At 50.9% G+C, this 22,867-nt stretch overlaps 2 protein-coding genes across 2 annotated transcripts; both read left to right on the forward strand.

Moving 5' to 3' along the window:
- The first annotated feature begins 4,356 nt into the window (after positions 1-4,356).
- On the forward strand, positions 4,357-10,222 carry SERPINA3 (serpin family A member 3). Its single transcript, XM_081048728.1, has 4 exons — positions 4,357-4,998; positions 6,682-6,955; positions 8,578-8,728; positions 9,800-10,222. The coding sequence occupies exons 1-4, from the start codon at positions 4,368-4,370 to the stop codon at positions 10,001-10,003; spliced, it is 1,260 nt and encodes a 419-aa protein (XP_080904854.1). The 5' UTR covers positions 4,357-4,367; the 3' UTR covers positions 10,004-10,222.
- Positions 10,223-17,666: 7,444 nt separating this feature from the next.
- LOC308497924 (putative serpin A13) lies at positions 17,667-22,510 on the forward strand (the record flags this gene model as incomplete). Its single annotated transcript, XM_081048994.1, has 4 exons — positions 17,667-18,231; positions 19,793-20,063; positions 20,675-20,756; positions 22,301-22,510. The coding sequence occupies 4 exons, from the start codon at positions 17,667-17,669 to the stop codon at positions 22,508-22,510; spliced, it is 1,128 nt and encodes a 375-aa protein (XP_080905120.1).
- Between the last annotated feature and the right edge of the window lie 357 nt (positions 22,511-22,867).

Genomic DNA, 22,867 nt, shown 5'->3' on the forward strand with positions numbered 1-22,867 from the left:
GTGACAGTGACTGTCCCTTCGGTGGAGCATCTGCTAGCCCGGGTCCAGACTGAGCATGCTCAGTGTGCCTTTCATTTCCTTACTTTTGAAGCAGGTGTTATGGCCCTACTCATTTCTTGCCTGTGCTGGTCTCCACTCCCATGTACTGCCGGGGTTTCCTGAACTCTAAAAAGAAGCTCCTGGAGACCTTGGCCCTGACCCCACCAAAGCTGGGAAGAACCCTCCAGTGACCCCAACACCTGTACAAGAATTTTACTCCTGACATTGTCATTTTATCTCATGGTTCAAGGATGAAAATGTTTTCCTTTTTCTTTCCTTTTCTTTTTGTTTTCTTTTTCTTTTTCTTTTTTTTTTTAAGAGAGAGCATGGGAGGGTGGAGAGAACCTGGATTTAGCATTGGGATGGTTTTGCCCAAGTTCTACTAGCTCCACCACTTAACATCTGGTGGATTCCCGGGCAAGTCATGAGATTAGATGTTGGAATTTTTCCTTCCTCCCAAACCTCCTTCCTGGAGGCTGGCACATACCAAGACTTGGTGACTATACTTAAAATGAAAGGGAGGTCAGAGCTTTTTTTCAACATAATCAGGAACCAGAGTTATACAGAGAGGAGCTCAGTACTGGCAATATCAGATATTGACCACCTAGCAGATATGGAGCCCTTCTGTCTGTGGAGCGCAATGGGTCTGGTGAATGAATGACAATCTGACAACCTGTCCAGGAGCTGGGAGAAGAGGGGGGCCCAGGGAGGATGGGGACAAACTCTTCTTGGTCACCTCAGTGCTTTATAGTCAACAATATTTATTAAGGACTCTAAAATGCAGCCCTACACAAAACAAATGAACAAAAAAATCCTCTCCCAGTAGAGCTAACATTTAGTATGATGTCATTTAATCTTTGCAACCACCCTGTCAGGGAAATGTTACCTGCATTTTAGAGAAGGAGGAGATTAAGACAGAGGGATTTCCAGTAAATTGCTTGAGATCACTCAGTTGGTGAGTGGTATATTCAGAATCCAGGTCTACCTCATGCCAAAGCCTCATCACTGATCCAGAGGTTTCCAAACTGTGCCTTGTGTAAGGGTTCTCAGAAGTTTGTCACAGATGGAGGGTTGTGATTATTAGGGGTCAAGGGGAAGGTTTTACTCATGAGCTCAAGAAAGGCCTGTGATTAGCTCAGAAAGGGACCTTGAGGTCAGGAATGAGGAACAACCAGCTCGTGGGGACAGAGTTGGTACAGTTTCCAGGCTCTCGGCCTCACGTGGAAGGTGCTGGCTCAGGTAGTAAATGGCCATCAACTGTGATTGGATGGCCAGCAGCTGTGGCTAGTTGGCCGTCAGCTGTAACCAGTGAGCCATGGGCCACTAATATAACTGCCGTGGCTACGCTAGCAGGAAAATGGGGGTTAGCAAGCAGATGGTGGCTGAGCCTGCAAGCGGCAGAGTGAGGGTTGCGAACAGTGTGGCTCCTGCTTCCTGTGTCTCCAACCCAGCTGCCAGCGAGAATATAGTGGTATGACTCCCCTACCTATGGCCCCGTGGGTGTTCCTTTTTGGCCTCACCATGTCCTCCGTTCTTATGTGGGGAGCGGGAGCTGAGACCCCGCCTGATACCCCGCACGACACAGCTGTTAGGGTGAACTTGTCGTGGAAGAGCAGCAGGACGAAGAGAAAGCCCCCAAAGACAGATGGGGCTGGAGCCCAGGGCCCCCACGACACTGGTGCTCTCCATATGCCCGGGGCCTTCAGGTTAACACAGCTGTCTCGAGCTATAGAAAAATAAAAAGTGTTGCATTTTAAAAAATATATCTGAGTTTCTATATGGAGACTCATATCACATACACATGTACACACACACACACACACATACACACACATCAAAGAAAGATGGCTTTAAAAATACAACAAATGCTAGCAGAGGTTTTCCCCAGGTGACAAAATTCTGGGGAACATTTTTCAATGAGTATTTCATAAACAGAAAAAAACACTAACAAGAATTGCTGTGTTTTTTTTTAAAGGACAATCATCAGGGATATTTTTCAATGTCCTTTTGTATATTTTCTGGGTATTTACATGTTCCTCCGCAAGTACATCATGAAGAAAAGCAAAAATTAACAGGGAAAGGTTTGGTTTAGTTTTGCTTTTAAGAGACGAAACGTTAGCTGTTCCTGTAACTGGATTATTAATAAGTCCATGTTACCAGAAGCGGTCACTTGGCTATTTCCAGTCTGGGAAGAGAGCAGTTGGCCTTCCCTGCCAGCATTTCCTAACCAAGGGGAGGAGTCCTTTGCAGGGTTAAATAAGCCTTAGCACCCGTGAAAATCCAGCACTCAGGCAGGCTGTGGCTTTGGAATCCTTTGACTACATTCAGCCATCTGAAGCAGGTAATCCTTGACGCTGCGCCTAGTGGGAGCAAAGGAATCCATTTTTCCAGGGTGGTTCTAGGTCTTGCCCTGGAGCAACAGACTACGTGGCAGGAGGGAGCCAGGAGGAGGTGTGTCAGAGCGCTGGCAATTATGCTGGTACGCTCTGAAGACAGTCCTGTCTCTGGGTCTGAGTTTTCACACCTGCAAAGAGGTGGAAGTGCCATTTCTGCCCCTGAAGGGTCATTTCTGCCCCTGACACTTGGATTCTGATTTGAGCCAGCTGTGCACCGCTGTTCAGCTGTGTGTCCACTCTCAAGGCCAGAACGCCCCTGACAGACAGGAGGCGCTTCCCCTTGCCTGGCACAAGGTGTTTCTCTCAGACGGGGTGTGGACAGATGGCTGCACTGGTGCCTCTGGACAGAAGCCACAGGGTCTCAGTAGGGCCTGTCTTGGGGCTCCAGGCCACTAGCCCAAGCTGACAAGCAGACTGCTATCCAGAAACCACAGAAAAGACAGGCTGCTCAGAAACAGAGCCAGCCTCCAACTTGCCAAAACAGACAAGCCCTTTTCTCCAGAAATAATTTTTGGGACAAAAACGTTGAACTCTTTTTCCAAATAAATGGTTATGTTAGCCAGAGAGTAAACATTTGGGGCAATTGAACTGCCTATGTCCCTGGGTTTGTCCAAAGGTGGTTCCACTGCCTTCCCAGTGAGAATCAACTTGGCTCCCTCTCTTCTCCTCTCCTCTCCCCTCCCCTCCTCCTCCTTCTGCTTCCCTCTCCCTTCACTTCCCCTCTCCACCACTCCCCTTCTTCTCTCTCTCTTCCCTCTCTCTTCACCTCCTCTCCTCTCCCCTCCCCTCCTCCTTCTTCCTCTTCCCTCTGCCCTTTTCTCTTCTGAATTCTGGACTGAGGCTGAAGGTGAATAATCCTGTTTGCTGCAGCCACAGGCTTTGAACCCCACCTCTCGGGTCTTCTTTTAGTGCAATAGCTCCATCCTCTCTCGCATGGAATCATGGCTTTGGCTTATAGTTTCAGAGAGGGGGGACATGGGAGGAGATAATAATCTCTGAAGACATATTAAGAGGCAGCACCTTCGTCGTTTATCTCATTTGAACTCAACATGTTGTATTGAGATGGGGATTGAGGCTCAGAGAGGTTCAGTCACTTGCTTGTAACCACACAGCAATCACAAGTGGCCAAAATGAAATCCTAGTCCAGGTCTCTGAGACTCTGAAGCCCACACTGCTCTCTCCCCAGCAGCAGCCCTTTCCAGGCTTATGGTAGAAACAACTACCAGCTGTCAGCCCGGCAGGGATAAAAAGAACATTCTGCCTTCCTTTGGTCTTTGCACCAACCCTTATCAGGGCCATCTAGCTACAGCTTTGCTTCTTGTGTCCTCTCTTGATGAGCACTTATTGCAACCAGGTATCTCGCAGAGAATGTCTGCCCACAACTGGTCATCCAGAGGCCAGGAGCAGCGCTGTGGTCTCTGACTCAGCCCTGGCCTCCTTCCCGGCATTCTAGTTGAGGGGCGGACAAAGGGTGTAAGGGGTAAGGAGTCCCTGCTTTCTAGGCCCTTCTGAATGGTGTCCACTCACCAAGCAGGAGGAGGAGGATGTGTTCTGATTGGACAGCACCTCACACCCATCACTAGTTTCTCCATCTAGGAGCCAGGCAAACCTGGCTTCTACCCCCGCTCTGCCACTTGCTTGCTGTGTGACGTTGGGCTAGCCCCTTCACCTCTCTGTGCCCAGTTTCTCCACGGGGCGGGAGAGGGGATGGCAACAATTACAGTGCTTACCTGAAAAAGAGAGAAGGCACATGAGAGCATAATCATGTACGTTGGGTGCCCAGGAGAGCACCTAACCCTGGGAGATCACAAAGCTAGCATAGGCAGAGACCGGGACACAGGCCATGTGGGGGGCCATGGGAGGTGGGCAGGGCACCCCCTGACCCTCTGAGACTGAAAGGAGCTTTGCTTTCCAGAGTTGACGGCAGAGGGAATGCCACCCCTCCTGGTTCTGGGGCTCTTGGTGGCGGGGCTCTACCCCACTGTCCACGGCCTCCCGGGGGGCATGCTTGGCCAGGAGAACGTGACCCAGAAGGACCACAGGACACCTGTGGACCACCTCAGATTAGCCTCAAGCAACACAGACTTTGCCTTCAGCCTCTACAAGCAGTTGGCTTCCACAAACCCCAATAAGAATGTCATCTTCTCCCCGCTGAGCATCTCCATGGCCTTGGCCTTCCTGTCCCTGGGGGCCCGCGGCACCACCCTGGTGGAGATCCTTGAAGGCCTCAAGTTCAACCTCACGGAGACCTCGGAGGCAGAAATCCACCAGGGCTTTCAGCACATGCTGCGTTCCCTCAGCCAACCCAACAGTCTGCTGCAGCTGAGCGTGGGCAACGCCATGTTCGTCAATGAGCAGCTGAAGCTGCTGGACAACTTCCGGAATGATGCCAAGACACTGTACGCCTCTGAGGCTTTCGCCACCAACTTCCAGGATTCCACCGCCGCCGAGGAGCTCATCAATGACTACGTGAAGGAGAAAACCCAGGGGCACATCGTGGATTTGGTCAAGCACCTTGACCCAAACACAGCGATGGTCCTAGTGAATTACATCTTCTTTAAAGGTGAGCGCCCGACTTGGGGTCCGGAAGGAAACAGGCTTTATTTCTGAGCCCTCAGGGCTATTGCTGTCCTGGCTCAACAATCTGTGTTACTGGGCACACTGCTACAGAGGAGAGGCCCTCTGCTAGTGGGGGGAGTGACGGAGGGGGGATGTGAGCGTGGACCCCAAGGCCCCACCCAGCCCATAGGCATCATCTTTTCCTGGGGTTTTCCAAATTAGTTTGTCAATCCAAGATGTAACTGCAGAGGAGCCCATCAACCCTTTGTCTGAGCCAGGGTGGCACTTTTCATTCTGACTCAAACTTGTCCAGCTCCCAGAAGGAAGACGCTCCCCTTTCAGGTCACTTCTGGGTGGTCAGAACTTGAACTCCGTCCCTGGAGAGTCGCTTTTGGCCTGCCCAGGAAAGCCCTCTGCCTATACACTGCACTGGCGTTTCTGACCTGGACTCTGTCCTGGCCCAGCAGGGGCACTCGTTCTCTGGGAGGGTGCTGGCAGGGCTGGTGGTCATCTACATGGGAAGACAGCCTCTAAGGAGCCTGGCTATCCTGGGCTTCTGTGATTGCACTGTCCTATAATCTCGAGGAAATGGTGTGGCCACTGAAGAACCCCGGGGAAGGGCGATATCCAGGACAGAACCCTTTGGGGACAGTGCCTGATCCATTTCACAGACAAGAATATGACAAATGCAAACCTCAGCCATAAGTGCTGAGGGGGCAGAGTGCAAGCAGATAGATTCTGCCTTATGGAGCCAGCAGTCCAAAAGGGGACAAACAATAGATAGGGACGCAGAGAGTGATCAATGAGTCAGTGCCTGAGACACATGAGCTGTGTGGAGACACGGAGAGAGCCCTGAATTATGGCTCCTGGCTGAGGCCCGGGCAAGCCCTGCTGTGCCTGCATTCTCATCTGCAAACTGAAACGTGGAACCGGATTCTTCTATAAAATTAATCCAGGCCTGAAATGTCATGTTTGCTCTTTAAGTCTCTTGTTTTCCCTTCCTGACAGCCTGCCGTATCCTAGGACTCTGTCCTCCAAATTTTGCTCTGGCAGAGGTGGCACACAAAGCAGTGGAGGGGGCTTCACATTTCCAAGGAAGCCCCCAGGTGTCTCATCTCCCCAGGAAGTCCCCACCACCCCGAGTGCTCCAGTCCTCCTGGGGGAGGAGACCTGTGTCCCTCTCCTCAGTTGACCTTCACCCTGCCCTCAGGTTCCCTGGTTTCTCTGTGCTTCCGCTTGTTTCACAAGCTGTGGGTCTATGTGCAAAGCCCTGCAATGCTGAACATCTGGTGACGACTTTGAAGCAGCTTTCTCCCCATTTCTCCCCAGGCCCAGCCTCCTACAGCACTGTCAGGCCCCTTCCCCCCTCTTTCTCTAGCCCCCACCTCTCTTTTGTACTTCCTATGCCCAAATTCCTGTGGGTTTCTCATTTAGCACAATTAACCAGGTCTTTGAGTCACAGCCCCCCTTTGCAATCCAGACCCATGGGGTTCATCCCACTCCCGTTGGCTTCCCCACCTGCCAAGGTGTTTTTGCAAACCAAGGCAGGGCCATCCCTGAGAGGAGCTGGGGGGTGGCTGTTGGTGTGTGGAATGTCTTCGCCGCTCAGGGAACCCGGGCAGACAGGGGTGGAGGCAGGGGAGCTCTGGCCTTCACAGACTTCTCCCACCGCTCCCTCCGCCTCTAGCCAAGTGGGAGACGCCCTTTGACCCCGACGACACTTTTGAGTCAAAGTTCTACGTGGGTAAGAGAAAGTCGGTGAAGGTGTCCATGATGGGCATTGAGGACCTCACCATGCCTTACTTCCGGGATGATGAGCTCTCCTGTACCGTGGTGGAGCTCAAGTACACCAGCAACGACAGCGCGCTCTTCATCCTCCCAGACAAGGGCAAAATGGAGGCGGTGGAAGCCATGTTGCTCCCTGAGACGTTGAGGAGGTGGAGAGATTCACTGCAGCTGAGGTGACGATCCCCGGGCCCCAGAGCTGTCAGGTGGTCCACTTTCTTTCTCAGCCATCCCCACTCTTGCCAGCCGCCCATCTCCCCCCAACTCAGGGCCTCACGAAGGTCCAGGGGTGGGCGTGTAGCAGTGGGAGAACCTGTACTGGGGCAGGGGGAGTGTGGGATTACCTTACCCTTTGCTGCCTGTGTGGCTTTGGGCTAGCAGTTTTTTCTTCTATGATGATGACGTCAGCTGGGGCAGGGGCTGAGGTGCCTCTGACTGTGACATGCGTTAAGTCATAGGAGTCGTCAACACTACACCCAACACTCAGGCCTGTTCTCTCCTTGTCTCAGACTCTTGCAGGTAGAGAGGGGCAGACAGAATTGTGATCAGTTGAGGGCTAACTGAGCACCTACTATGTGCCGGGCACTAATTTAGACCCCGAGGATATATCAGTCAATGAAACGCAAAATCCTCTGGTCTCACGGAACTTACTTTGTAATTGGGAGAGAGAGACAATAGATAAATATAATAAAGAAAGGAATTACTTGGTACGTTAAAGGGTGAGAAATGAGAGGGGGGAATAGCAGAGCAGGGTAAAAGGATTAAGAAAACGGGACGCGGAGGTAGTTTGTGGTTTTAAATAGTGTGGCCATGAAGTGACATTTGGGCATCAACATGACAGAGATAAGGGACTGAGCCATATGGATACGTTGGGGAACAGCATTCCTGGAAGAGGGAATAGCCAGTGCTAAGCCTGTAAGGTGGGAACAAGCCTCGTATGTTTGAGGATCAGTGAGACCAGACTGGCTGGAGCAGAGTGAATAAGAGGGATAGGTCAGTGTCTGCTCCCATGGGAGAAACAGCCTCCTTATATTGGGGAACTGTACAACCAGGCACACTGTGACAAGAGTCTTAAGGGAGATGTATACAAAGGGAGAGGGAAACTTGGAAGCCAGAGATATCACCTCTTGCTCCAAGAACTCTCTGCCAGCCCAGCCCTCAAGGAGCTCACTGGGGAGGCAAGATGAGGAACTTCAATTGTTTCAGGATCTTCCAGGCTCTTCAAGTACAGCCCCCAGGCCCTTCATGTCCTTCCCCTAGGCTCTGCCCGACCCCTCACTTCTTTCTCCTTTGTCCTGACGCTAAGGCTGCCCTTTTCCTCTTCCTACCTTCTTGTGAGTTCATGTATCTGCCTCATGCCCTCTTTTTACCCAGCCAGCTCCTTCCCCTCCTCTGGGACTCAGGCTTGATGCCACCTCTCACAGGAAGCCTTCCTCGTACCCAAGGAGCCAGCTGCCCCAGCTTGGTCTCCCAGCATGCTGTGACATCTCTTGGCATGAAGGCGTTTCCCATTGCACTGCAAGCTTCCAGGGGAAGGGCAGGGATGGGCCTGGGCACCGCCTCAGCCACAGCCCCAGCCCTGGCACACTGCCTGGCATATGTAGGCACTTGCTAATGTGAGTAGATAATGAATTAATTAAGAAGAGGAAGGACGAAGGCTCAAGAAAGTGAGGAAAGGAATATTTACTTCCAGAGAGAAGAAGGTGATTGGAGAGAAACCGGGGGGATCACACTGTGAGGCAGGAGATAGGCGGGCAGAGTTGAGCAGATGTTCACATTTATTTTTCTCATTTCCTAGAGAGATAGATGAGCTCTACCTGCCAAAGTTTTCCATCTCTAGCAACTATAATCTGGAAGACACACTCCCCCAGCTGGGCATGAGTGAAGTGTTCACCTCGCAGGCTGATCTGTCAGGAATCACAGGGGCCAGGAACCTGGCAGTTACTCAGGTGAGTCTTTAAACTTAGGACAATTCATCCTCCGTATGGAAACTTGAATGATGAAAGCCAGGCAGACGTTTGGGTAATCTTATATTTGCATACATACCTGCATTTCTCATTATTCAAGCACCCTCCCTGGGACTCCACCAAGTCCAGGAAATCAAGGTAACAACTATCCAGGGGGCTGGTCCCTACCTTTCTGCAATATAATGTGAGCTGGTCCCGGGGAAGAGCCTGGAGTGGAATCAATGGTGGACCCCATCCCAGGCTCCACCTTTTACTGCCAATGGGGCAAATAATTGAAGTCCTCTACCTGTCAATTATTTCGTAGGTAAAATGGGGCGATAGGTCTTGGCTAGTGTGCAGGGCCTGGCAGAGCAGGTAAGAGGTTATAGGTAATAGCAATGGTTATAGGACGCTTGTCATCAAGATCACCAAGCATATGAGAGAATACCAGGGACCCTTGCATAGCAGTCCTAGAAACAGAGTAGTTGAAAAGTGGGTGGGGCAGTCAGGTGGGCAGCTGTCCACTCTCCTCTGCACCCCACCTTGCAAAGGGTGTGGCAATGGAAGGGCATGTGCGGAAAGGGCTGCATGGTCCAAGAATATGAAGCTATGTCTTATGCAAAGTAGCCCAGGGCCCCAAGAACATTTGAGTTGGGGCAGGAGAGGTGAAGAAAGCAGTGCCAGCCCATCCTGTGCCAACCACAGAGATGTCAGCATCAGCTGCTTCAAGAGGAAGGAAAAATGCCTCGACTTGCTCTCACTGCTGCCCCCTACAATAGCGGGCATTTGGGGAGCAGCATAGTCGGTGGGCTCAGACAGAGAAGGATCCAGGTCAGGGTGACCTGGGCAGGCCACTTACAGCCTGGAGCCTCAGTGTTCACATCTGCACCTCAGGACTGCGCAAAGCCGGTGACAGATTGTTGGGAGGAACAGACAAATTGAACAAATTGACGAGCACAGTGACAGGTCAGCAGTAGATGCTTGATAAATGTCAGTCCCCTCAGAGGCAGGAGGCAGTCTGCTTCTCTCCTGCTCACCCTGTCTCTGGTGGGTAATGCTCTGGTGTCCCCACAGGTGGTCCACAAGACTCTGATTGAAGTGGCCGAGACGGGCACGGAAGCAGCTGCCGCTACGGGAAACAAAGTTATGCTCTTGTCCGGAAAACTAGGCCCAATGACTATTGTGAATTTCAACAGGCCCTTTCTGTTATCCATACTCTCCAAAGACACCCAGAGCATTATGTTTCTTGTCAAAGTTGTCAACCCCAATCAAGCCTAGAGCTCTGTGCTGAGCGGTGGGACCCCTTGTTAAGGGTGCCCAGGTCTCTGCGTGCAGTCTGGCCTCTGTGCACAGAGGAGTTGGCATGTCTGGCCCTGCCTCCTCATTTTTGGGAAAGTGACAGTGACTTTGCCTGGTGGCTCCCATATGCAGGAAGCCTGTCGACTATTCAACCGGAGGCCCTGAGACTTCCCAACACCAATAAACCATCTTCCTTGGAAAGGTGTTTCCCTTGTGTCTTTCTACCCTGATCTGCCTGATTCATGCCCTGTAGCCACCTGTGGCCGACACTAAGCCCCCGACCTCCCACTTGGGTTCAGCCCCACCCCAGGCTCTGGGCCCCTCTGCCTTCATCTTCAGTAGCTCGGCCAGGACCAAGCCCACCTAGACCTCAGGCCCAGGACCAGCAGGGGAACCTGCTGCCCTCGTCCTACTTCTGTGGGCTCTCTGGTCCCCAGTTCCAGTGTCAACCTTTCCTTCCCCCAGGTTCTGTACACATGCTGACCCTTGCAGGGGCGCCCGACCCTGACCCCTTCTGACATAGTCCCTGGACTCCTCCTGCAGCTGAGCTGGGCCCTCCCCCTTCTAGGAGATCCCAGGTCAGCGCCCCAGCACTTCCAGTTTGGGGAGAGTGGCTACTTTCCAGGTTCCCAGTTCTGAGTCTTCCCCCTGACAGACGGTCCCCTGAACAACCAGAATGAGGATCCGGGAGTAAACGAGCAATAGACACACAACGGCAATAAAAGCGATCACTCCGTCATTGATTCCGCTGATGTCATCAGAAACTGTGTGACCTTCAGAAACAGCACAGGCAGTAATGATGACGTCAACAAGTGAATGCGTAGTTGAGATCTTTCTGCCAGGCAAGCTGCTGGGACCTCTACCCAGAATAACCCACTTAGTCCTCGTGATGTGATGGCCCTATGAGGCTGATGCTATTCTGAGTACCATGATATAGATGAGGAAACCGAGGAACAGAGGCGTGGTAATTTCCCCCAAGGCCACACAGGATGAGAGGCGCTTGCGGTTTGAGGTGTGAGAGCAGCATATTATCACAACCTGCTTAATGTCAGAGAAACTTTCTAAACCACAGAGCGATTCTGCCCTGAAAGGTTTTCACAGTGATGGCCGTCACGGGACTTAGAATCTGATGGGCAAGATAGGGCATGAAAAAAGGAAGCTGAGAGGACGGCACCAAACTCAGTTGGGGAAGTCAGGGAAGGCTTCCTGGCAGAGGTAACTTCTGTGCTGCAATCAGAAGAAGAGCAGAAGGTGGTCAAGTGAACAGACAGGAGAACGTTCTGGGCAGGAGAAAGAGTGATGGAGGCATTTTCAAAAAACCAAAAGCAGATGGGCAGCTCTGGAGCAGAGGCGGATGGGCTGCAGAGAGGGACAGTCTGTGATGGAGCCATTGGATCTCTGAGGGCCTGGAGGCTTTGTAAGGATTCTCTAATGGTTCCTTAGAGCCATTGGCAGTTTCAAAGAAATTTAAACAGAGAGTTGATAGAAGCAGATTTACATACTAGAAAAATGACTCTGGCTGCTGAGTAGAAGTGATTCAGGGTTCAGGAATAAGATGGGGGCTGGGCATTGAAGGGGCTGTTGCAGCAACTAGGGCAAAAATGGATCCCAACTGGAGGTGGAGAATGGGGATGAATCGAAGGCTATGAGAACTGATGCGACTTTCTGAGCAGGTGTAGGGAAGAAGGGAGAATAAACCGAATTTGGGTTAAGCTCCTGGTGGTAATGAAGAAAGAATTCCCTGAGAGAGGACACTCACGTGCTGGGAGGGGTAGGGTGGTGACTCATTCAGATTTGGACACACCCCAAACCCTGCTGTTCCTGGGAGACTGCCAAGGGATTTGTTCAGGAGCGAAATCTGGGCTGGAGGGGAGCAGTCAGGATTTGCCCCCCTGAGATGGGCGAGTGAGGGGGATGACTTCCCCCAAAATGAGTGCCATGGAGTCTGAAGAGAAGGCGCATCCTCCATTGAAAGGGTTGGCTAAGAAAGGGCAGCTCAGCAAGGAGAGTGACCAGAAAGAGAGGAGGGAGGAAAACTGAAGAAAAGTTGTCACCCCAAGACCAAGAGAAGAGTCACCAAGGGGACAGGGAGAGGACTTAGGGGGAAAGGAGTGAATGCATGGGAATGAGTGGGTCCGTGGGGTGTGGCAGTATCTCACAGTAGAGCAGTGGCTGCATTCACCCTTATTTCACTTAATTATGGCACTCAAGCGGAAGAACAGGGATGCTGGCACTTCGGATATACCAAAGAGAAGCCGTGAAGTCCTTCCTTTAAGTGAAACGGCGAAAGTTCTCAACATTAATAAGGAAAAAAATCATATGCTGAGGTTACTAAGATCTGAATGAATCTTCTATCCATGAAATTGTGACAAAGAAAGAAGAAACACGTGCTAGTTCTGCGGTCACACCTCAAAACACAAACACCTCATCACGGAAGCACTGTATCATCTCACATCACACAAAAAGGGGAAGGGTGAGTACAGGACAATGAGAGAGAAAGAGCGAGAGAGAGAAAGAGAGAGAGAGAGACCACATTCACATAACTTTTATAATAGTATATTATGATAATGGTTCTATTTTATTATTAGGTATTGTTGTTAATCTCTTACTGTGCTTACTTTATCAATCAAGCTTTATCATAGGTGTGGAAGTATAGGAGAAAGCATAATATATGTAGGGGTCAGTGCCACCTGCGGTTTCAGGTATCCACCGAGGGTCTTGGAACATATCGCCTGTGGATAAGAGAGGACGGCTGTATGAAAAATGCCACGTGGAGACCTTGTTTGAGTCCTAACTCAAACAAATCAACTGTAAACAAACATTTGGGAGCCAATTAAAAAAACGGTGACTTGAAATTTGGTGATATAAGGAATTATGGATTTTTTAAAAGGCGTGATACATGCTTTTGTGGCTAGGACTTTTTAAAAAATGTCTTATAGATTAAATGATGTGTAGAATTTATTTCAAATCAATCCAAAGGGGAAAGGGACGGGGTGGAAAAAATGAGATTAACCTCATGTTGATAATAACTGCAGCTGCTGATGGGTATGTGGGGGTTCATTATATCATTCTCTCTATTTTGTATATGTTTGAATTCTTCCATAATCCGAATTTGAAACAACAAACATCACCGAGGGCAGGATTGTGCTTTATTCCCCAGTAGTTAGTGCATCTTAATCAATTTGGATATGCCAAAGAGAATGAATGAATGAACGAATGAATGAATGAATGAATGAATGAATGAATGAATCTCATGATAGACCCCTGCTGAATTCTTCCTTGAATGAACATCAAGAGAAGAATTGAAGGGGCCAGCCTGGTGGCTCAGGCGGTTGGAGCTCCATGCTCCTAACTCCAAAGGCTGCCGGTTTGATTCCCACATGGGCCAGTAGGCGTTCAACCACAAGGTTGCCAGTTCAACTCCTCGAGTCCCGTAAGGGATGGTGGGCTGCGTCCCCTGCAACTAAGATTGAACACGGCACCTTGAGCTGAGCTGCCTCCCGGATGGCTCAGTTGGTTGGAGCGCCTCCTCTCAACCACAAGGTTGCCGGTTCGACTCCCTCAAGGGATGGTGGTCTGTGCCCCCTGCAACTAACAGTGGCAACTGGACCTGGAGCTGAGCTGCGCCCTCCACAACTAAGACTGAAAGGACAACAACTTGAAGCTGAACGGCACCCTCCACAACTAAGATTGAAAGGACAACAACTTGACTTGGAAAAAAGTCCTGGAAGTACACACTGTTCCCCAATAAAGTCCTGTACCCCTTCCCCAATAAAATATTTGAAAAAAAAGAAGAGAAGAATTGAAGATTCTGAGATGTAAGCAAGAAGTTACTGTATGGGTGTTTGTGTCCAGACAGTGGATGAGGAGAGTAAGAATAAAGTAATAATAAACAAATCTGGGAGAAAATTAAGTCTGGGTCACATCGATTAACCCATGTAAACTCTGTCTCTGCACTCAATCGGTAGGCCACATTTGTGATTCCCTGCTGGCACTCAGGAAAGAGAAGGTATCTGAGTTGCAAAAGTTTGGCAAATACTCTTTCTGTTGAGTACATATTAACTTTTCTGTTCATGCTGCTTCAAAGTGGAGAGTTCTATTGATGTTCCTGAAGAACTAGTCATTACAATTGAAAAGCACTATATGCAAAATGAATAAGCAATCGTGACGTTTTAAAATCATAACCCAAGCTCCTTGGGGGCAAGAAACTGTGACTTGGGCTGCGTTCCTGCCATGAGCACGGTGTCTGGCAGGCAGTAGTATCCACAGATGCGTGTTGGATGAAAGAACGAAACCAGGAGAGGCTAGAGCATTGCTGCAATTAGCTCAGCCTTTTACTGGTACTAGTTTTAAAGAACGTCCATGGACGTCACTAGCTTTAATCTACATGGCCACATTGAGCCGTAATGAGGGCAAAGGAGGAAACTGAGACCCAGGAGAGTGTCAGTCTGCAAAAGTGGTGGAATTGAGACACCCCAGGACACCAGCCCCAGTGGCAGAGTCCCAGCATGCTCCAGCTCTCTTGCTTCTCCGTGCATGGATTTCACACAACCCGAATTGAGGGGGAGGGTTGTTTTCCTTGCTGTTGGTTGTGCTGAAGGTGGACGTTGGGCCAAGGGCAGCCAGTCTGTGTTAATCCCAGAAGTCCAGCCTGTCACAATCCTCCCCGCAGGGACAAACTTCTGTGCCAAGGGCCATGAATACCGGCTGAATCTCCCCAACTTCTTTGAAGGCTCATAGGAAGCATTTGATTTCAGGTGAGTGTGGGGCTGTGGCTAGGGCTAGAGTCAAGGACCCCTAGCCATCTTGGTAAACCTGCCACTAGTTATTTCATCATGAGACACACATGTGCATGCGCTCGCGCACACACACACACACACACAGGGGCATGCATACACACATATATACACACATGGACCCCTCCTGCTCTAAGAGCTGCACATACGAACAACTGTCTGGAGTGATACTGGCTCACTCTGTCTCCGTGACCTTGAGCCTGGTCTTCCCTCTGCTGAAACCCCTTTCCTGGCTCTTCCTGATCCATTTTCCAGTCTCAGCTCAGGGGCCACCTCCTCCAAGAAGCCGTCCAGGAACTCTGCCTCCTGCAGGCCCCCCATCCAACCTGTGTAAGCAATTACCTCTGACTGCCATTGCTCGGGGGAGCTATAATTAGCTCTCTGTATTTCCATTTCCCACAATGGTTGGGGAGCTCCTTTCAGACAGGGCCCAGGCTGTCAGTTTCTCATGCTCTGACTGCGGAATGTTTGTTGAATGAGTCAGCAAGTGAATGAACAAGGTTCTCTTTGGGCCTCAGTTTTCCCATCTGTACAATGCTTGAAGTGGTTCACAGCCTCTTGTCAGCTCAAGAGCTATGGTACTGGGGACTTGGCCGTGCTGCTCATACTGCTCTGCAGGACTTCTGTATGTCTGTCCCCAGTAAACCCGAAACCCCTGAGGGAGCAGTGATCTCATCCATCTTGTATCCCCAGCATGAAGCTCAAATCCTGACACAGACTTTTTGTCAATACTTGTTCAGTGAATGAATGAATGTTAAATGTAATAAGGAAATGAACTTTCATAAACTTTTCATCAAAGCCAAGATATTCACTAAAGCAAATTCCCAGTCAAATAGACAAATGAAGATGTGTCCACTTTGTGCTGATAAATAAACAATACAGAGCAAACCTTAACTGATGAGCCTTTCCTTGAGGCTGAGTTTCAGTTGCTTCTTCCCTTTACGGACAAGAGAACTCAAGTTTAGAAAGGTCTAGGACTGCCCAAGATCACAGGGAAAATCAGAGGCAGGGTGGAGTGGGCTGATGATGATTCATTCTGTCAATAATTACCGAAGCCCAGAGTAGACAAATGGGGTCCAGAGGATTGTGGCGGGGGGCTAGGAATGGTCCTATGTTAGGGGTGGAGTTCCAGAGGACAAGGGACGTGCTTGTGTTCCAGGGGGTAGGCTGAAGCCCTGGGAGCCCCTGGAGCATTTGTCCTTTCAACAAACTCGGACTGAGTGTCCAGTCTGTGCTGAGCATTAGGAATCGAGCAGGGAATAACACAGACAGAATATCTGCCCTCATGGAACTTACCTTCTAGTGGAGAAGCCAGACAAATATGTGATATCATTCCAGATGGACATAAGAAAAATAAAGCAGGGTGTGGAGTGGCAAACACAGAGGACTGGCCTCTTTGAGGAGGTGACCTTTGAGTAGAGAACTGAGTGAAGTGAGGGAGGGAGCCATGCAAAGGACTAGAGAAAGGCTGTTCTGGGCAGCCATCAGGAAGTGCAAAGGTCCTGAGGCAGGAATGAGTTTACTAAATTCTAGAATAGCAAGAAGGCCAGGGTGGTTAGAGCAGAGGGAGCGCGGGGAAGGAATGTCAGAGATGAGGTCAGAAGGTTGGCAAGGACCGGATCATGTGGGGCCTCTAAGGGGTACGGGGCCTCTAAGGGGTACGGGGTTTCTCCTAGGTGTGAAGGGAGCCACTGCAGGTCTTGAGCAGAAAGTGAACAAACCTTTAAATCTTAGCCTTGTAAAAAGATCACAGTGGCTCCCTTAGAGCCAAGGGTCAGCTTAGGCCCTTACTAAATAAATTCTAGGGTTCCACTGAGATTTGCTGAGTTGGAATCACTGGAGGGAAGGTGTCAAGTTTGCCCGGGTAATAATATCTGCTGTTTCCTGGAGGCTTGTCCTATGCCAGGCCCTGGGCAGGGTCAGCTTGGTGCAAAATCACTTTGAATTTCTACAACCCTGTGACACGGGGGTTCATCGCACCAAGCCACAGAAAGGAAGCGGAGTCCCCAAGAGGTAAAGTGACTTGATAGGATTGCTAGGCTCCTATGTAGTGGCAGAGGCTGAGCTGGGCCCAGGTTGCCAGGACTCCTCCTAGCACCAGGAGGTGCTTCTTGCACCTTTCCTCCTCAGGAGCCATCTGCAAGTCCAAATGCAGGGATGAGAAACAGGCTCAGAGGGGCTAAGCGCATGTTCAAGGTCATGGCCTGGAATACGGTGGAGGCAGGATGTGAAGAAAGGTCAGCTGGAGGAGAGGCTCTGAGTTTGTCAGATGAGACCAATTCTGTATGTGTGAGCAGGAAGTAGCAGGGATGGAAAGGAGGGGACACAATGGAGCCCCCCCCCCTCAGAGGGCAGAGGGGCCCCTCCCAAGCCACAGAAGCAGGTGGAAAAGACTCAGCTGACTGGAGAGCTGTGCCACCTCCAGAACCCAGAATCACTGTCCCTGGGGGAAAGCAGAGCCCCCACATACACCGTGGGACCAGGGACCTCCCAGCAGGGGTACAGTGTATATGTCTGCTTGGGTGTTCCTCTCATCTCACCATGAATCCACCTCCTGCCCAGGCTTTGGGTTCAAGTCATGACTCCACCACCTGCCAGCTGCTTGACCTTGGGCAAGTTACTTAACCTTTCCAAGCCTCTGTTCTCTTACCTGTCAAATGGGAATGTAAAAACAGTGCCTCCCCCCACTGGGCTGTGGTGAGGGTGGAAAGGGGACATGCCTGGGGAGCATTTGCACAGTGCCTGGCGCACAGCACATGCTCCATGAATATCATCGATTACTATCGGTCATTGTTACTGTTGTTGTTTCTGCCGTGCCCTTGTTTCCAGACCCAGAACACCAGGGGATGGAGGCCTCACGGTGGTGGCTGCTGGTCCCTGCACTCATGGCTGTGATTCATTGTCTGGGCCTGGTTAACCAAGAAGATTCTGATCCCATCGACCCCAACCCCCTGGACAGCCCTGCCAGGCCTGCCCTGCCCTGCCACAAACTTTCCGTGAGCAACATCGACTTTGCCTTCAACCTCTACAGACAGTTGGCTTTGGAGGCCCCCGGAGAGAACATTCTATTCTCCCCAGCGAGCATCTCCTTGGCCTTGGCTATGCTCCTCTTTGAAGCCCCAGCAGCCAGCAGAGCCCAACTCCTGGAAGGCCTGGGGTTCAACCTCACCATGGTGTCCGAGGCTGAGATCCAGGAGGGTTTCCAAGATCTGCTGCTCAGGCTCCCTGTGCAGGAACCCTGGCTCCTCCTGACTGTGGGCCAGCGCTGGTTCAACAGCCTGGACCCAGTGGGGGCCCAGAAGTGCATCCACGAGTATATAGAGAAGCAGACTCAGGGGAAACTTGGGGCATGGGTGGAGGAGCTGAGGAATGAAGCTGCAGCAGTCCTGGTGAGTCACATGCTCCTCAGAGGTAAGAAAGACTATATCCAATGTGGAATCACCTTCTGGGAACTGGGGTTCCAATCACAGTGCAGACCTGCTGCCCACAGCATCTGGGAAGCCTCCTCTGCTGACTTAGGTATAAGAGGTACTCTTACATCTCGGGGTCTGCCCACTGATATGTCTGCTTGAATACCTCAAGTGATGGGGAACACATTACCTGTTCCATTTTAATGCTTCCTGTTGAATTTTTTCAAAGAAAGCTTTTTCCAACTTCAGTACTCCCTGGAGGGCTTGTTTAAAATGCAAGTATCTTGCACTTATCCCCAGGAGATTCTGATTTATGGGATAGGCAAGTCAGGGACCCAAGACCCTGCATTTAAGGAAGCTATGTGTCCTTCCCTCCGCCCCCCGGCAGATGATTCTGCTGCAGGACAGCTATCATCTCCACTTTGAATAACCCTGTAAGCAACACTGAATCTAGGTGCATGAGTCCCTTCTTCTCACAGGTCCCAGAAGGCAGGGATTAGAGCAGGAAGACCCCAAGGCAGGAGATCTTTTGTTTTTCCAAAAGAGCCAATAAGGTGTTTGCCACTCTTTAGCACAGTCACCTCCGTGGCATTCTCACTCCCAGGGCATTGTCATCCTCAGGATACTGTCAATCCCCCAGGGCCACTCACCCCCAGGGGGCACTACCATCCCCAAGGCACTGTCAACCCCAGGGCACTGTCACTCCAGGGAACTGCCACCCCTAGGACATTGTCACCTGTAGGGACCTCTAATCCCCCAGGGCACTGTCACCCCCAAGGCATCTCAGCAGGTAGCTCCAGTCCTCACATTTGTACAGTGCTTTCCCAGTCTCGAGGGGCATCACACTCATTCCCTCATTTGACCGTCTCACCTATATAAAGAAAATAAAGCCAAGAGTAATGTTCCCATTTTACAGATGAGAAGACAAATTTTATTTAAAAAAAGAAAAGCTGTTTTCTTGAGCCAGTAAGGCATAATTCAAATATATGTCTGTGAAGATTTATCATATGTTTTATGTAAGCGTGTTTGCACACACACACTCTCTCTCTCTAAATACAAAGTCCCTATTATCATGCCAGTCACTGTGCGTATTTAATTTTTTTGAATTCTCTTCACAACTCATTAAGGTGGATATTATTATGTCCACTTGAGAGATGGGAAAACTGAGGCACAATGTTAGCTAACTTGCCCTAGATGTCAAAGCCAGTCACTGCCTTGCCCTCAGATCCACACCAGCATTCAGAGTAGTTTGTACCATAGTCATACATTTTGTTTTTAGAATTAATCACCCTGGCAGAGGTTGAGACCAGTGAGTGAAATAGTATTGATACTATCATAACACTGTCATGTTGTTGTGATACAATTCAACCCGACTTTACAACGAGGAGACAAAAGCTCAGGGCGGTCAGAGGCTCAGCCCCCAGGGTCGCACAGGTAATAAAGGAAGGAGAGTTATGGAGCTGGGCTTGGCTTCCGGAGGGCAGACTCCCCATGCCCACAGGCCGCCTGAGCCCATTCTCCGTTCTTTCCAAGGGTGATAGCGGGATTTCTCTCCCCTTCAGCTGGGTGGGCGCAACCCTTTGACCCGGGCGCCACCAGCCCGAAGGAGTTCTTTGTGGGTGAGCACAGGGCCGTGCAGGTGCCCATGATGAAGCAGAAGGCCCGGCACCGCTTCCTGCACGACCCCGAGCTGCAGTGCACGGTGCTGCAGATGGGCCACGCCGGGAACGCCACCACCTTCTTCGTCTTCCCCAACCGGGGCAAGCTGGCGCAGCTGGAAGACGCCCTGCTGCCCGAAACACTGATCAAGTGGGACAGCTTGCTCAGGACCAGGTAGATTGCTCACGGCAGCGTCCTGGGGAGGCGGACCCCATCTCCTCGCTCCGTCACCACTCAGCCCCCTCAAGGATGGTCACCCCCAACACACTGTCACCTGCCAGGGCACTGTCACCCCCGTGGCATCATCTCCCAGGGCATTGGCATGCTCAGGTCACCCCCAGGGTACTGTCACCCATGAGGAACTGTCACCCCAGGGCCTCCCTGAAGGTTTCAGGGTGGGGCCCAGGCCAGCACACTGGACCAGGAGACTAGAGGCTGCTTTTAGTCGCAGCTTTCCTGCCCACCTGCATGGCCCCGACAGACTGGAGCTCCAGCCCTTAAACAGTGAGGGAGGCAAAGTAGCTCAGGATAGATGTTGAATGGAGGACAGCGTGCGTTTTAGAAACCTGTCTCCCCCTTGGAGAGGAGGGCCTGGAGGAGCAAAGATACCAGAGGCAGGAAAGAGGGTGAGAAGGCTGCAGGCCTGGGGCTGGCTAGAGGGTGGAGGCTGGAGCCTGCAGAGGCCCATGTGGAATGCAGGGGCCCTTTCGGGGTCTCAACAGCAAACCAATTCTGTCTCTCCACAGAGAACTCGATTTCCATTTCCCCAAATTTTCCATTTCCAGCACCTCCAGGCTGGAGCTGGTCCTCCCACGAGTGATTGTGTGGGGAGATCTCCCTGGGCAGCTGGGACTGAACATCTCTAAGGTAAGTTGGCAATCAGGTTTCGGGGTGGTGGTGGAGTCTCAGTGTCTCTTGGCAATTACTGGAAGGAGATGTCCAGTATCTCCTTAAAGACGGGCGGTGCCATCTTCTATAACTTTGCAAGCTACTATTTGCTTCTCTGCATTTCTTCCACATTATTACACACCTACTACCACAAGGCACTGGGGGTCCCAGGGGAACAAGTCCCCATTCCTGCCCTTGGATGACAGATAAGGAAAGGGAAAGTGGTGACAGATGCTCCCCCCATCAAGGTTGGAAGAGCAGAGAAAGCTCCGGGAAGGTCATTCCTGATCTCGGGCCTGAAGGACAAGCTGTGTAAAGAAGGGGCTGAGAGGGGACATGGGGACAGCCTGGGGAGGAGAGGCTGGTGTCTCAGGGAAATAAGCGACCCTCATTTGGGTGGAGCAGAGGCCCTGGAGGACCCTGGAAGCCATTCTGATGACTTGGGACTGCATCGTAAGGTGAAATGGGACGGACTCAGGGCTTTAAAGCATGATCGTATTTGTGCTCTGGTAAGATCTTTGGAGGGACACAAGTCAGACTAGGCTCTAGGTACAGAGAATGGAGGGAAATGTCACAGAAGGGGAAAATGAGGGCTGACAGCAAATTGGGGAGCACGGGGAGGAGTAGAGCTCGTAGCTCACAGGGACATCAGCCTTACCGCCCGTCCCACACTCGTTGGACATTCACTGAGCACCACTGTATGCCAGGCACCATGATAGCACCTTGCAGTACACTGATGAGGTAAGTGCTGTCATCCCCATTTCCTAGATGAAGAAACTGAGGTTTGGAGAGGCTAAGGAAATCACCCTAGGTGATGACTGTTAGTATCGAGCCAGCCCTGAAGCCAAGTCAGATCATTTGACACCGAAGGCCTGCATTGTTTTTCTCCAAAAGCACTGGGTCCCTGTGGCCTCCAGTTTCACAGACATCCTAGAAGGGACAGTGGAGGGTGGATGAGGGAGTGTGGGCTTTGAGGTCAAACAGATTGGAGTCTGAACTCACCTTGTCCCGTCCTAGCTGTGTGACCTAGGCAGGCCACACCACCTTGCTGAGCCTCTCTTGCTTCATTGGGTAATTGGGGGCCCTGGGCCCCACCTGAGAAGGGAAACCACCTGTCCAAGATCACGTCACCCAGGAACGTGTAGAACCAGATCCTCTGACCTCAGGTTAAATGATTTTCCACAGACAGCAGTGGTAATAAAAGCGATGTGATGGTAGAGTGAGGGCTTACTAGGTCCCAGACATAGCTTCAGTTCAAGGACAGAAGTGAATAGAACGCGTTATAATCTAGCGCATTGGATGGGAAAGCACAGCAATAAAGAAACAAATAGATGTGTGACATACCGGATGGTGGTTAAGTCCCACAATCCAAAGTGTAAATAGAAGGATGGGTGACCGGGTAAGTGAAGAGATGGTTAAGTATAGAATTAGGTAAAGGAACAGAAAAAAAAAATGGTACAAAATTAAGACCTAGTTGGTCCCTTCTATGCAGTCAATTAATGATTCTAGAATTTTCCTTGCAGATCACTCACATGGCTGCAATGACTCTGGATGAGGAGGGCTCAGAGGCTGCTGCTGCCACCAGCATCCAGCTCACTCCCAGGCCTCACCCCGAACTTAACCCCACACCCCGTCCCAGCACTGAGTTCAATCGGCCCTTCCTGGTGATGACTTTCCACACCGAAACAGGAAGCATGCTTTTCCTGGGGAAGATTGTAAACCCGCTGGGGTAATGCTCCCTCAGACATGCTGGGCAACCCCAAAAGAACAAAGTAGGGGACCACTCTGGGTGCCCTACTCTGGGGACTGAGTCAGCATTGTGTGGCCCTGAAGACATCCTCGGGCTACCCAGGATTACGTTTCTTCATCTAGAAATTAAATGGGAAATATTTTGAAGCGGTGATGATGGCAGCTCCTCTTGTACAAGCTTTATGCAGCCATGAAATAACCACTGAGCCATGTGCCAGGCGCTTCGGTGGCAGAATTAGGTTTCAGATATCACATATACCCTGTTTTTTGTGTGTGATTCTCATGGGGGCCTATGGGCTGAGGGTAGTAAGGGGGGAACCAAGGTTGTGCTGTGGAGTGAA

The sequence above is a fragment of the Rhinolophus hipposideros genome (genome assembly GCF_964194185.1).
Source record: "Rhinolophus hipposideros genome assembly, chromosome: 5".
Classification (NCBI taxonomy): Eukaryota; Metazoa; Chordata; class Mammalia; order Chiroptera; family Rhinolophidae; genus Rhinolophus; species Rhinolophus hipposideros.